The sequence below is a fragment of the Lissotriton vulgaris genome, chromosome 7, assembly GCF_964263255.1.
Source record: "Lissotriton vulgaris chromosome 7, aLisVul1.2, whole genome shotgun sequence".
In the NCBI taxonomy this organism is placed as follows: Eukaryota; Metazoa; Chordata; class Amphibia; order Caudata; family Salamandridae; genus Lissotriton; species Lissotriton vulgaris.
In genome coordinates, this window is record NC_141695.1 from 362,638,730 (window position 1) to 362,654,549 (window position 15,820).

The following is a 15,820-nucleotide window of genomic DNA, read 5'->3' on the forward strand; positions in this document are numbered from 1 at the left end:
TTTAGAGCTGGGGAGCTACGTTCGAATCTCGGCATCAGCTCAACATCCTGTGATTCCAGGCAAATCACTGTGTCTCCCCGTGCCTACCACAAAATGAATGTGTTCTTCTGTAATGTAAATTGTGCTCTTGCCATGTTGTCGAGTTTGCGCTATATAAAATTGCAAGGAAAAATAAAGTGGGGAAACTCCGGTTCACACACTACTGAACGCGCACTCTTAAGTGTATCAGCAGTGCACTGTGAATCGGAGCGTTTCACAGGCCTGTCGCAGATAAGAAATGCTATCTAAACAAAATCCTACAAAACAATATACTACTGGCCGGCAGCAATTCATACCCGGACAACGTCAGGACGGGCTGCTAGTTATATTATAAAATTACACTAACATGAATCATCTTACAGAGAGAGGAAAACTGCACTAAAAAACTACACTAATATACCTTATAAAGTCTTCTGTTTCAACTGTATTCTCTCTGTATTAAGACTGACTTCTTTATGCATATGGACTGACTGCGTAAAGAATTCATAAAGAATTAAACTGAATTAGAACATTGGAATGTTGGGAGCTCTATTGAAAACAATGGAGTGGTCTGGGCTTATAACGGCTGGTATAAGTCTGGAGCTCCAACATTCCAATGTTTCTTTGTTCACAGCTCTGGCTGTGAACAAAGGCTTCAGGGAACCTGAGGGGATTCCAATCCCCTCACACTTCCAAAAGTTTTTTTTGTTGTTAGAACATTCTGTCCTCTAGTGACAGAATGTTCTAATAGCCTTATAGCCCTTCGTAGATGGGCTATACCGCTATTAAAGTCCCTCTCCCTTGTTAAAGGCCCTCGCCTTCGGCTCGGGGCCTTTAACGCTGGAGAGGGCCTTTAATAGCCGGTATAGCCCTCTATGGCAGGCTATAAGAAATGCAAAAATCATGTGAGTGTATATCCACATTTCCATTTTTTGTTGAATTGAACACTGTTAAAATCAAATCTCTGACATCATGAACTCTTACCTAAATATTCAATGACAATTATTCAAAAGGTTCATCCAAGTGTTCATTATTGCAAAAGAAAAAGTCTCTCTAGGAATATTTCTGGAAATACTTTTACCGGCAAACTAAATAGTTAAATATCACTGCCTAGATACACATGTTCTTTTTAAATGCACAAATTCTAAATGCTGGTTTATTTATAATGCTTTTTACACTTCCTTCTTAATCAGCTTGATTAATGTCCGATGCCAACATTAGGAAGTATAAATCAACGTTGCTGTCAAACATCTTTAGAGTTCTTTTTCATTCGGAAACCTGAAACACGCCTTTTCTATTGGTTTAAATGAGTTAAAAGTCTAAGACTATTATACCGACCATAGAGAGTGACCATAATTCACTTTCCCTATCCATAGTGAATCCCTGGTCCTCCGGAGTGCCGTTAGTACCACCGAATCGTCCACATGGGGTTACTGTCTCCTCTTGTGGAAGACGCCTTAAGTGGAATAAAATCTCGAGCAATGTTGATAAACTCTCCACCATTGAAGAAGTGCTTAAAGTCTCACAAGTAGAAATTAGCTCAATAGACCCACTTATGGCAGTAGATAGGGTAACATCTATATATGAAGCAGCCGTAAAAACAATAGGGGAAGTTTTTTGGATAAAAGGGACCGCAGGGAAAACCATGCCCCAAAACAAAACTAAAGGGAGACACGACTGGTACTCTGCATCATGTAGGAAAGCCAAAACACGCCTAATTGAGGCGGTCAAGGGAAAGTCCCAATCACTAATACAGATGGCTAGGCAAGAACATAAAAGAGCATTGGAGCTAGCAAAAAGGGAGTGGGAAGATGCCTACTGGTCAACTCTCAAAGAAGCTACCTCTAAAAAAGACTCGAAATGGTTCTGGGATACTATAAGAGCCCGTAATAGACCAGATAGTGATCTGATAACCTGTAATATCCCAAGCCAGGCGTGGGTCGATCATTTTTCTAAACTTTATACCGGTCATGGTGATCTTGATGAGGGTGGGGTGGTTCTACCATTGTTCACTCCAAATTATGTAATCCGGCCTACTGACTTTGATTTTACGATCAAGGAAGTGGAATATGCAATAAGCACTATTATTCCACAAAAAGCGGCTGGTCCCAATGGCATCCCTGGTGACCTCTTAAAGTCTGACAGCGCAAAATGGGGTAAATTGATTCATTCCCTCCTTGTTGCCATTTGTAAAGGCGCCCCTATCCCCTCATCATGGAAAGGGGCCGAGGTGGTCCCTATTTACAAGAAAGGATCGAGGGATGATCCATCCAACTATAGGCCGATCAGCTTGCTAGACATTGGCCAAAAAGTAGTCGGCAAAGTCCTGTTAGTCAGAATTTTAAACTGGGTAGAAGAAAACAAAATTCTTTCTGACTATCAGGCAGGCTTCAGAGTGGGCACTGGGACGATTGAGCAAGCCTTCAGACTCATGATGGTGTATTGGAAGGTGGTGGTCATAGGCAAAGGCAGTCTTTATCCCGCGTTTATCGATTTAAAGACTGCCTTTGACCTTGTACCTAGGGAATCACTGTGGAAAGTACTCGCTGACATGGGGCTGCCCCATTATTTGTTGTCCCTATTAGTTAGGTTGCACCAAGATAGCTTTGCCCAAGTCAGGTGGGGCCCTGGAGGGGAGAAAACGGGTAGTATCCCGGTTGAGAGAGGTGTCCGCCAGGGATGTGTCCTAGCTCCCACCCTTTTCTCTCTTTACATCAATGGGGTGGTCGAGCATCTCCAGAAAGATCCTTCTGATGAACCCTCCCTGGCTGGCGAACGCATACCGACCCTCCTCTTCGCGGATGATACGCTTTTAATCTCTAAATCCCCAATGGGTCTCCAGAGACTTTTGGACAATTTTCAATCCTTTTGCACCAAACGAGGTCTGGTAATAAATACAAATAAAACTAAGTACCTTGTGCTGAATCCTCCTAAACAACAAGTTCGCTCTCCCACTCTGAATGCCGAGCTCTTGGAAAGGGTAGAGGTCTTTGACTATCTTGGGATACGCCTATCGCACAAAATGGATTGGACCCCATACTTAGATAAAATGTTGATGAGCCACAAGTGGATTACAGGAGCCCTTTTGAAAGAGCAACGATCCTGCACAACAAGGCCTATAGCTACAGCCCTCGAGATTTATTCAGCTAAAGGTGTTAGCTCTGCCCTCTACGGGGCCGAACTTTGGGGTTCATCCATTACTGATGCTCTGCCGAGATCCAAAAACAAATTTTGTAGAGCAATTATGTCCCTCCCGCAAGGCACCCCTACACTTCCTCTAATGCTGGACTTAGGCTGCTCCCAGATTGCTGATGTTGCAAAATTTCGCCCATTACTGTTATGGGCACGCATCTGGTGGGTGGAAGAACTAAGTGGATATGCCAGAGGTCTAGCAGAAATCATGTCATCGCCAAGTTGGCATAAAATCAAATGGCTGAGAGACATGAAGATCTTGCTAACAAAGTTGGGCCAAATTGAATCATGGTCGAATAGAACTTCACCCCCGAAGCTTGTCCTCAAAAAGCTTTACTGGGACTGGATCCGCTCACAAAGGAATACTAGTACCATCTTGGGCAGGCTCACAGAGCACTTCCTGAGGTTTAAAGATCGTCCTAGACGGGAACTGTACCTTGATGTAATTGGAAAACCTTTTGATAGGGCCTTGTATTTCAGATTCAGAGCAGGAACCCTTCCTCTTAACTCTTTCATCGCAAGATGGAAATCCCATATGGAAATGTCCGAGTTATGCCCAGCTTGTCTCGCCAAACCGGAGTCATTGGCACATTTCATGTTTGAGTGCAGCGTGTACGCAACTCCAAGGAGGGTTTGGCTTAAAAACTTATGTCGCCAGTTGGGCACTAGGAGTCATGAGGCGGCAATTAGGATACTTATATCCGATAGTAGTGTGTCCTATGCTTGTGCCTTAGCCAAATTTTTATCATGGGCTTGGTCCATTCGAGCCAAAAGGCTAAAATTAACTGTTTAATTCTATTTTAAAAATGTCTTAACTCAATGAATTGCCATTTTTTCTTGATTTTTCTGTAAAAACTCAATTAATTAATTGGCTAGTTTTACTTGTGCAAACAATTATCACTGAAACTACTGTCCTTTTTATTGTTAAGCACACAGACAAAAAAGTCTTCTTTAAACCTATTACTGTTCTTAATTGTACCATATGATTTATTGAGTTGCTTTTATGATAATTGTTTTATCGAAATAAAGCTTTTTGACTTGACTTGAGTTAAAAGTCTGCTGTGCCCAATAATGAATAGAATGTTTCTTTAAATATATTGAAGTCCAACATGCCCTCTCAATGCAGAAAGCTTCACTCGGCAATGATGTACAGTGTTTAGACACTCTGAAAGCAATGCGTCTTTTTAGAAATAAAGATTGCTTTCACTTCGCTGTAACATTACATGCGCTTTAAAAAGTCACACGCGCATATAATATGCAAGAAAATATACAGCGCGTTTGCACCAAAGCGTGATAAAATATTAAACGAGTTTCATTAGTTCACTTAGCTGACACATGAGGAAGGGTTCTCAGGATTCAGGATGACTTGTGCAGACCAGGAGTTTCTTCTTTCAGGATTCAGGAACAATAATCTCCTTCTTGAACTCGACCCTTCAGACGAAAAGCCAAGCGCTGTTTTAACATGGGTGTGGCTATTTATAGAGGAGCGAGGGTGTGGCTCCTACGTTCATCACGTTTTCTGAATGTGATAGAACGGAGATGTACCTGACAAAGGCTAACAGTCTAAGCATGGCATTTAGTAAAACATCAAGCATTGCTAAAGTCAAATGTCCCATGCCTTGTGAATAACTTGTACAATTGAAATATAATAAATACCAAATCAGCATACATGATTAAAATACTTTCCAGAAGGATGCTGACAAATTATACAGGAAACATGAGGGTTTTTAGCATGATCATGAGATTTCCTAACAGTAGGGGCACTATCTGTGTTCTTCTGAAGAGGTGATCCATCTGAGCACGTCCCATCGGATGCCGATGTAATGGAGTATTTCTATAAGCGTGTGGTAGGATGTGGTGTTGAAGGCTGCTGAGAGGTTGAGGAGGATCAAAGCTGCTATTTCCCCTCATTTGAGGAGGGTTTGCATGTCATGGGTTGCTGCGATCAAGTGCTGTGATTCTGTGGAAGCCGGATTGGAAAGCGTTGAGTAGCTGGTTTTGCTCCAGGGGTGTTTTGAGTTGCTTGTTAATAATCTTTTCCAGTATCTTGGTTGGGAATGAGAACAAGGAGATTGTCCAGTAGTGTTTGAGCTTGCTGGAGTCAGTGGATGGTTTTTTGAGAAGTGGTTTTAATTCGGTATGTTTCCAGGAGTCAGGAAAGGTTGCAGTGGTGATTGAGGTGTTGAACAGGGTGGTGAGTTCCTGGCCGAACCTTTGGTTTCTGAGTTTAAAGATGTGGTATGGGCATGGGTCTGTGAGAACTCTCAAGTGGATGGATTTCATCATGGAGGTGGTGTCCTGGGTGGAGAGAAGGTTCCATGTGGTCAGGCTGTGGTTTGTGTTGGTTGCGGTGGAAGTGAATCTGTCAAGGAAGGCTGAAGGTATAGTTTGGGGTTTGAAGTTTCTTTGGTTGCGATCGTGTGATGAAAGAAGTTGGTGAGGTTGCCGTACAGCTCTTGTGAAGGAGTGATAACGTATTCTCTGTCATCCGGTTTGGAGAATTCCTTAATGATGCTGGTTCGGACTCCTGGTCCAAACACCAGAAAAAGATATGAAATCGCTTCAGATGGCTGTTGACCACTTCATTTGGGCTGGCAAATGTGTACATCTGTCTTGGAGAGTCTTGAGAGTGCATAAGAGGTAAAGGACCTGGGAACGCCAAATATTACTAGTTACTTTAAGGTTGCACAACTTAGGATATTGTTTGAGTGGTCTTTGAAACTGAGGGACACTGGATACATATGGGCGTTTGTCATCGGATATGACTTGAGCCATATAAAAGGTGTACTGGGCTACCCAATTTAAGCAATTTAAGGGATTCCAAGAGAACAACTAGGCTGATTGGACAATGATGCTTGAGAAGAGAGAAAAGTAAAGAAAAATTCCTTCTTAATCTGTGTCATCACAGAAAGAAAGATCATTTTAAGTTCAGGCAAGCTTCAGACACTAAAATAAAAATAGAAGAAAACTTTTGAAAATATGGGTTTGTGTATGTTATGAGACAACTGCTAGTTTGGAGGAAACAGAACTGAGTCCATTGCTCACATTATGCTAGGAGTTGTTGCTAAACGTAAAAGACAAAAGTTGACAGGTACTGGATAGGTACGATCATTCTAACAGTTACTGTGGTCTTGTAAATTGAAAGGACAGAGTGAGGTTCACCTTCTTGAAGTTGTAAGTGTATTGCGAAGAAGGCAAGGGTCAGAAACGAAGATGCCAGGTGAGGGGGTGAGTACCCATCTCTAATAATAACCACAATCCTTGTTGGGTGAGTCACTAAAATCTCTAAATAAATCTGAGATCATGCCCCTGGTAGCTATAGCACAAAGTGGACAGGCTGAACTTAGAGGCAATGTGTAAATATGTAAAGTATTTACGCAGTATTAAAATGGTAATAAAGTTGAAAAGCAAAACAATAAAAATCTAATAAGAAATCAGAAAGGTATAGTGAAATTGGAAAACAAAATTACACCAAAATGACATAAAGCCAATTAGGGGAACCAGAGACAGGATTTTTTAAAGTACTTTGTAGAAATAGTGCCAAGAAGTGCAAAGTGCTAATTATAGTTGGTGATTATTGCAGAACAGTACCTAGGCACTGAATGCGATGGAGAGTGGGCCAGGCACACTAACCAGGTTCATCATTTTACTTTCTGACTTTAGTCCTTTAAGTCCATGTCCACCACAAGAGTACACCTTTAAGTACCCCTACCCTCCATAGAACCGAAGGGGAGGCACTTTGAGACTCACCAAGTGGCAGACAGAGGCCAAACAGCAGGGTCCAGTTGGGTTCAGTTGCCACTGGTCATCTGAGCAGTTGCAAGAAAAGACCTCTTGTAGCCTGTTGTGTCCCTGTAGCTTTAACAGTAGATCAGTCTTATGATCCTTGAAGTCCACTTCTTGGTCCTAGGTACAAGAGGGAGAGTAGGTCCAATGTTCTATGATCTTCTCCGGTCTATGAGAGGTTGTGGTTCAGTCCTCATCTTTTGATTTTCCACCGGTACACCAGTGTTCTGACGTGGATATCAGGAGATGCCAAATTTATGGCTGACACCAGCTAGTGGACTAGAATGCCACCTGAGGATGCCCCAAACAATACATTAAAGTTTACTTGGGCTAACCCTACTCATTTTGTGCATTTTAAAGATAATCAAACTTTTTGGACACACTAAACTTGAGCTCTAAGGACTGGGGCTATGGGGGAGCGTTCCATTACAATCCTAGTGTCCTCCTATATCTAAAACTAAAATCCAGTTGTAGTCAGTCCCTCTACCCCCAACAGAATTGTGGTAGGACAACAGTGAGCTTTCAGCTACCCGACACACAAATTGATACAAAGGCAAGATTTCAGCAGCCAGACACACAAATTGTTTTGGCATTCTTTTTCTATCCTTTAAAGGGTGCCTCCAAATTACCTAAGAAAACCCCAGCAGACCTGTCAAGCCATTCTTGACAATCCAGTAGGATCTGACATTGTGATATCAACAAGAGACCCACTGTGATGGAAGCTGGTCTGGCAGGGGGACAATAGAAGGGCACAAGCCTGTGTGTTAGCTGCATCTGCTTCTGACAGGGTAGGCGCCTTTGAAGTTAATCAAATCCTTGGGTCCAGTCAATAGGCTATTCTGTCAAGGGCACAAGAAAACCTCCACACACCCACAGCCTTTTGTTCCTGTCTTGTGAGCAAGTTCATACTGTATTGACTCAAAATGCTAATTAATACCTGGCAGAAGCTGGAGATCAAAATGCAGATTTCGTTTCCAGAGACTTCAGCTAGACAAAGGTAATTTTCTAAAGTTACTTTTGAATATTATCTAGAAAAATCTGATTTTACCAATGAATTCCATTTTTAATATCTATTGAGATAGGCGTTTCATTATTTGTCTAGCTAGTACCATACCAGAGATACAGTATTAGTACTCAATGTTGTTACCAAGTTCTTTCCTAAGGAACAGCCAACCCTTCGACAGTGAAAATAGCTTTGAGTTATTAATTGCTGTAAGGATATATTTAACTTGAAAGGTCACATGTTCTACTTTTAAATATCATGCACCATGCCTTAATGGGCAGTGAAGCTACTTAGGACTGCCGATTAGGAGTATGCCAATTTCACAATTTTGAAATGAGTAGTACAAACACTTTACCTCTAAATAAGAGAGGCAAATTGCACAGTGGTGCATAGCTCGCGAAAAGAGACTTCAGCAAAAAGGCCCAAAAACATTTGGTTGACCCTGCAAAAGCGCAAAATTCCAACAACTAGCAGTCATAGACTGAGGCTGGACAAAAGTGGTGAAATGATTAGTGAGATTTCAGACTGACACCACACAGACTCTACACTGGCGTATAGACAGTTAGGGCCCGATGTAGGTAAATCTATATTTACCACCTCATAAATACCGAATCATACCGATTCGGTATTTATGAAGTGGTAAATTAGAGGGGGAGAGATGTAGGTATTTCAGATTCGGTAAATACCGAATCTATTAGATTCGGTATTTACAGATTCTGTAAATACCGATTCGGTATCCCCCATTGATTCCTATGGGCCTTGAAGCCCATAGGAATCAATGGGCATTACCGATTCGGTATTTACCGAATCGGTAAATACCGATTCCAGCAAGGGTGCAGGGGGTGTCACTTTGACACTCTCTAGCACCCCCAATACTGGCTTGTGTGCCATGTGGCACACAGACATGCCCTTAGGGCATGTCTGTCTGTCACATGGCATAGGTGTGCATGCACACATGTGCATGCACACCTGGATTCGGTATTTTAACACCCAATTGGATTGGGTGTTAAAATACCGAATCTGAAAGGCCTGTGGGACTCAGAAGAGTCCCACCTACATCTGGAAGATACCAAATCGGTAAAAATACCGATTCGGTATTTTACAGATTCTGTAAATTTACCGATTCGGTAAATATACCGAATAGGTAAATACTGGCCCCCTACATCTCAAAGTGCCAAATACCGGTCGGAAACGGCCGATTTCGGACGTTTCCGACCGAAATTTGCCACCTACATCGGGCCCTTACTCATTTTGTGTCAGTTCCAGTATTTTCCATTTTTGTATAATTTGGTCACTCATATTAATTATGAGTTGCTTGGGGTTGACCTTTATGGACCTTTGTGGCATGTGACTCTTGAAAAACTGGTATAAACTGGGTCTGCTTACTGATTCAACATGAAGCAGACTGTCCTCTTAACTGCTGCCTCACAAGCAGGAGGTAGATTGTACAAGACTCTGAACAGTTCTCTTGGCTTGTGCTACCAAATAATCTGGGTAAAAAGGATATTATCTACAACATATTTCTGTGAGTGTCTTAAAGACAATGGAGGGAAAAATACGTTTAATAAGTATAAAATCATTTGCATGCCTATAACTAAATTGAATTAGAGATATGGTTTAGCAATAACATTCTACATGGAACACATTGCACTAATAATATACTACTTTATTTTTAGGTTTCTTTCTGGACAGATGGAACTTGGTGTCATTGCAGGGTGAGTATTTAATTTTAGTATTTAACTAATGATTATTAAATACTTTGAACCACATAAATGGTGCAAACTGAATGGTAATGGTCATAACTAAGGGATGAAGTATGCTTAACTTTTCTCCACAATCAGTATTACTTACATCTATTGAGGCCCATTGTTGGACTAGGCTCTCTCTACTGGGTCATCCCCAAATGTTTTGTTTTCTCTTCTCCTGTTTTCTGAACCAGTTCTTGTTGGCACTTTCCAACTGCTAACCAGTATTAAAATGCTTATACCCTGTACAGAAACATTGTAAAATTGGCTTACACCCAATCTGCACATTTACTTTACTTATAGATCCCTAGTATAGTGGTACTGCATGTACCCAGGGCCGGCAAATTAAATGCTACAAGTGCGCCTTCAACATTTATTGTACGGACCACTTAAGTAGGCCTTTAAAAGATTTCTCAGGTTAGCCTGCACAGCCTGTGTTCAGTTTTTACCTGACAATTCTACTTGACAAAATAAAGCTTTTGCCAAGCCTGCCCTGCATGTCCTGGTGGTAAAAAAAACTCCTACATTTGTTCTTCACTACTCTCTGGCCTACCTCTCCCATTGGATAACATTGGGTTTCCTTTTTGCATGTAATGTGTGCTAATCTTTGTTTTGAAACAGGTAGAAAAGTCATGTTTGGTCTCAAAAGAATTATGATTTAAAATCCTCTTTAATAGTCAGATACACCCAATTCTAAAAATGGCCCTCTAGAAAGGAGGCGTTTTCTTATCCTAACTATTTGATGTCTGCATGTGGGTCACTTGACTGTGAATAGCTTGGCAGGTGGCCTTTGTGCATAATGGGGTTCAGTGGATTCCAGAAAGTGCAATCCTACCAGATATCAGCTCTGCCCCACTCACATTTCAAAGTGATATCTCCAGCACACTCACTAATGGACTTGACGCCATTCTTTTGTTACTCTAGACTTCTTGGAGCTAGGCAGGGGATGGCAAGGAAATTTCTAGAACCAGAGTGGGGGAAGCATAGAAGCATGTCAAAGGCCGGCACAGGTATACATATTAGACTCTCAGAACACTTCTTCAGTTCCCTTCTGGATCTGTGGAGGACACTCAAAAGGACTGCTTTGTATTTCAGAGAACTGCCCTGCTGCTACCAGAAGCTACCCTGCTGCTTTAAACCTGCCATGTACCCTCAGATGACTGCCCTTCTGCTTAAGGCCGACCCTGTTGCTTACCCCAGAACTACCAGAGTGACTCCAAGGGCTAGTTACCAGGCCTCCTGTTCTGAAGTACAGGGACATATTATGCTCCAGAACCCTTGAACCCAGTACCTGGACTCTGCCAGGAGTGAAACCTGACCCCCAAAAGTGGGGCACAACCAGTTCTGGTCCCTTGGAAGTGGAGCTGAATGTGCATTTCCACCCTAACCTTAAAACCTGGGACTTAAACAAGTTTTCACTAAAAAGTGGTCTGAGAACTGACAGGAGACATACCTACCTGCCAGTCGATCCACCCAAGGTGCATGGCCCATTGGCTTCCAGCTACATTCTCCTCCACAACAACAAATTCTTCTCAACAGGTCCTCCCAGAATAGGGATCAAGTCTTGTGCCCTCAATGGATACAGTCTGCAGCTTTGTTCCACTGGATTTACTTTGCTTCTAATAAAGCGGCAAAGTCCCAACTCAGAAATCTTTGCTGGACTTAATTCAGCAGCTTCCCTATGATTATACCTCTTCCTCAGACAGCACCTGCTGCCGTGCACCACTGAAATGTACCTTCTCAGGAATGTTTCCTTGAAAATTTGGCTAAAGGCCTGATTACGAGTACTACGGTCCACAGGACCGTGGTACTCAAGGTTGCAATACGACCACCGCCACACTGCGGTACCAAATGCTGCAATTGGAATGTGGCAGTTGGGCCACCACAGGACTGCCACTTCCACGTGGATCTTGGATTCCGCGGTGTAGCGGTCAGGCATATTAACATGCTGCTGGAGCTGGTGCGTCACTGCGAGCATATTTTGAGTTGCCACACATGCCATTTTCATGGCAGTAAGACCGCCATGAAAAAGGTGGTGGTGAGGCAGCTAAGTGGCCCCGTAATGGGGCCCCCTTGCTGCTCCTGGACCTGGAGGTGCATATGGGGGGGCACATGTTCTGCCCCCCTAGATTTGCACACTAGTTTCCTGCACAGTGTGGCATGTATGCCACGTAGTGCAGGAATGTTCAGTCGGTGCTCTGACAGCAGCGGTCTGCATGTTCAGCTCTTCAATGAGCCTAACAGACCACTGCTGTCAGACTGCCACTGGACCACCCACCATGACAAGATTGAACTCCTAATCTGGTGTGTGACCGCACCACAGCTTTGGTGGTCGTACATTGGACGGCGCATTAACGTTGGACTTTCCCTGGTCTCCCACTACCAGATTACTGTGGTGCGTGCTTAGTTCATTTTGCTGCTATTGTTCATTTTAAACTTTAACAATTTCCAACTCTGTTTCTACTATTGGGGTTTAATGTGTTTTGGTGTCATTTTATTTATTACATTTTAGTTTATTTTCCTAAAAGTATGTGGGATTTTTCTTCTGTTGGGTTTGTACTGTTTGTGTGCTGCATACATATTTAACACAGAGGCTCTAAGTAAAGCCTGACAATTTTTGTGCGGATCTACCAGAGGATTAATCACAGCTTAATGTAGTGATTTTCTAGTTCACCCTGACAAGGATTGTTGTTGTTGTTTGATAGGGGTATGCATCCCCCTCAACCAATTATATAATTTCTTACTGTAAGAATTGGGGGTCTATGGTTGGCACAGGTAGGTACTTGTGACAAGCAGTGACCCTCTCCTCTAGTCAGGGCAAGGGAATTACTCTCTCCAAATAACCCCTGCTCACCCTAAAGGCAACGTGGCGCGAGCAGTCAAGGCTTATTTCAGAGGCGATGTGAGTTAAGAAGTTGTGACCACATACAGTAACCCAGTGACAACACTACAAATGGATACCACACAGGTTTTATATAAAAAATAAGTATACTTTATATAAAGTTATCACAAAACCAATAAACGACAAAAAAATCCACAGTACTATTCAGTTTCAAGAGTTCAGGTTAAAAAGGCTTAATTCAAGGTTCTGTGCGAGTCAGTAGCCTTGTCCGGCTACAGCGCTGCTGAAAGGAGCACAAAGTCTAACAAATCCAGCGGACTGCGGCAGTCCGGGCCAACTCAAATGTCGACAGACTCAGTCACAGTACCTTTTCCTTGAGGCGTCCGGCACGGATGTGCGAGCCGGTTCCAGGGTTTGTCACAGTGTCCTTCCAGTCACGGGGCAGGCTACGGGCTCGTTGACAGCATTGAGACGGAGTCGGTGAACTCAGAGCATCCGTTGTTCGAGGCGGGCGTTGCTCGTTGTTGTGCTTCTAGCTTTACGGTGCGGTGACAGAGCCGGAGTTCGGGAGCTGGTGTTGATCAGTCCGGACAGCGGTGCGAGTCAGGCGGTGCGTCGCAAAGTGTGCGAGGCGGTGCCCAACTCCGTTGCGGTCACAGGACTCGAAGTCAGCATCAGCTCCCTGCTCTGTAGCCACTTGTTTCCAGCAGCAATTCACAAAGGCTGGTGAAGTCCACTGGTCCTGGGACTTCGGTCAGTCGGCAAGCTCTCTTCCAAGCCCTTGGAGATCTTTGCACAAGTTGAAAGAAAAGTCCAAAGTTCTTTCTCCTCTCTTTGGCAGTCAGGCAACCACTGCAAGCCTATCCCCCAAGCAGCACTTCAGCTTGGGAATAGTCTTTCCTCAGTTTCTTCAGGTTCCTTCTCCTCAGCAGAGGTTTAGTCTTGTAAGTCAAGGAGTGATCTAATTTCTTGGGATCAGGGTCCCAATACTTATACCCCTAAATCCTTTGTTCTCTGAGGGGAGAGGGACCTGTGCCCAGTTCAAGCCAGTTCTGAAGTACTCTGCTTACCAGACTTCTCCTTTCCTTTCACCACGCAGGGCAGGCACATCAGACGCCCCAAAGGAGGTGGAGCCAGAATTGTGTAAGGCAAGTACAGTCCAGGAGCACTTTGTTAACAGTCTTCCTTCTCTTCTTTCAGTATGCAGGGCAGAGACATCAGACACACCACAGGGGGTGGAGCCAGCATTGTAGTGGGAAGGCCCAGCCCTATTCAGGTGCAACTCCTCCCTCCCATCTAGATGCAGATCTCCCTATCCACCACCGGGCTGCCCCAGCCTGTCTCTTGGAGTCCCCCAGCCCTGTCACACACAAACCCAGAGAAGGAATACACAACCTCGCAGAGGCAGGCTTAAATGGTTAGGCAAGCAGATACCTACTTTCTAAAAGTGGTATTTGCAAACACAGAACATTAAAATAAACCACTAAAAGATGTATGTTATGTCCAGGCTTGCTAAACTCGAATTTCTACCATGTTCTCTGAGCCTGCTAGGAGTATAAAGTGTAATAATTCTAACAGCCCATTCTGACCTAGGGAGAACAGGTAGCCTTGCAATAGTGAAAAACGAAAATGGCTGTAATTAAGCATGGGCGAATTTTGCGAATTGGCAATTCGCGAATTTGCGAATTGGCAATCCTCAAAATTCGCGAATTCGCGCGAATTTGCAGATTTTTTTTATTTTTGCGTGTTCGCGGATGTTCGCGATGCGCTTTGCATGTTCGTGGGTGTTTGCGAGGCGCTTTGCAATTTCGCGGGGTTTTTTTTTTGCCTGCTTAATCACTGCCACCCTCTTGTTTTTTATGCCATCTGCCCTCTGTACCACTTGTTTCTGTGCCCTTCTGCCCTCTGCCCCACTAATTTTTTGTCCCTTCTGCCCTCTGTCCCACTTATGTGCCCTTCTGCCCTCAGCCCCACTTAGAATGGCGCTGGCAGCTGCCAGCGCCATTCTAAAATAGCTAGAAATAGCTTCAACAGGAAGCACTAATAGATAATTAAAGCAGGTGCTCCAGTTGAAGGTCAAATTAAGTTACACAATCATTAATCACCCCAAGTATGGGGGTGATTAATGATTGTGTAACTGAATTTGAGCAGCACCTGCTTTACTTTATCTATTAGAGCTTCCTGTTGAAGCTGACTTTTGTAACTCTTTTAGAATGGCTCTGGCAGCTTGCTGGCGCCATTCTAAAAGAGTTACAAAAGTCAGCTTGAACTTTTGACCAAATCCCCGTTCGTTGATTTCCGTTCGCGGATTTTGTGGGAAATTCGCGAATCTCGCAGATTGCGAATTTACTGAAAATCTGCGGAATCCGCGAGCGGAACGGATTTTCCGCCCATGCTTAGCTGTAATTCACTATTAGGACATGCCACACACATCTGGGCCTGTCCTACCTTATTGTTACAATGCACCCTGCCCTTGGGCCTACCATAGGGATGACTAATATGAAGAAAAGGGAAGGTTTAGGGACTGGCAAGTGGGTGCACTTGCCCAGTCAGCATGACAGTACTAGACTGCACGCAGGCTCTGCAATGGCAGACCTTAGACACTTTTTACGAGGCCGCTTCTGTGGGTGGCACAATCAGTGCTGCAAGCCCACTAGCAGCATTTGGATTTACAGGCCCTGGGCACACTCAGTGCACTGTACTAGGGTCTGACAAGTAAACCAAATAGTTAATCATGAAATCACCAATTAATACATTCATTTACAGTAGGGAGAGCATATGCACTTTAGCACTGATCAGCAGTGGTAAAGTGCCCAGAGTCATTAAACCAACAAAAACAGGTCAGAGAGAATATAGGAGGAAGGCAAAAAGTTCAGGGATGACCCTGCAAAAAGATCCAAGTCCAACACTTACATTTACGGAGATTTGGACCCCATTTAGGAGTAGAATAAGAGAGCTAACTTGTACCCTTAACACAGGCTCAGGATAGACCTGGAGTGGATTTGAATTCAGTAAAATCTGTTAGCATTCTTTCCTTTGCCTACTAGGGTTCTAATTACGAGTCTGGTGGTCCTAGGACAGCCAGACTTGTGGCGGCGCGGCAGTGGCGGTCTTACGACTGCCACAATATTACCCTAGTGGTCTTGCCACCCACCGTCAAAACAGCCAGGAAACCACCTTTCTCTGGCTGTAACATGGCAATCCAGAGGCTGCAATATGCTTAGCGAGACCACT

General features: G+C 43.6%; 1 protein-coding gene across 7 annotated transcripts in view; it reads left to right on the forward strand.

The window, feature by feature from the left end:
* LOC147701648 (leukocyte immunoglobulin-like receptor subfamily A member 6) overlaps window positions 1-15,820 on the forward strand; it is a 602,586-nt gene that overhangs the window by 157,433 nt on the left and 429,333 nt on the right. For all 7 annotated transcript variants that reach the window (XM_086930274.1, XM_086930269.1, XM_086930270.1 and 4 more), the window contains exon 2: window positions 9,676-9,714. In XM_086930274.1, coding sequence (XP_086786400.1) covers window positions 9,676-9,714 — 39 coding nt within the window. The remainder of the gene's footprint in view (window positions 1-9,675; window positions 9,715-15,820) is intronic.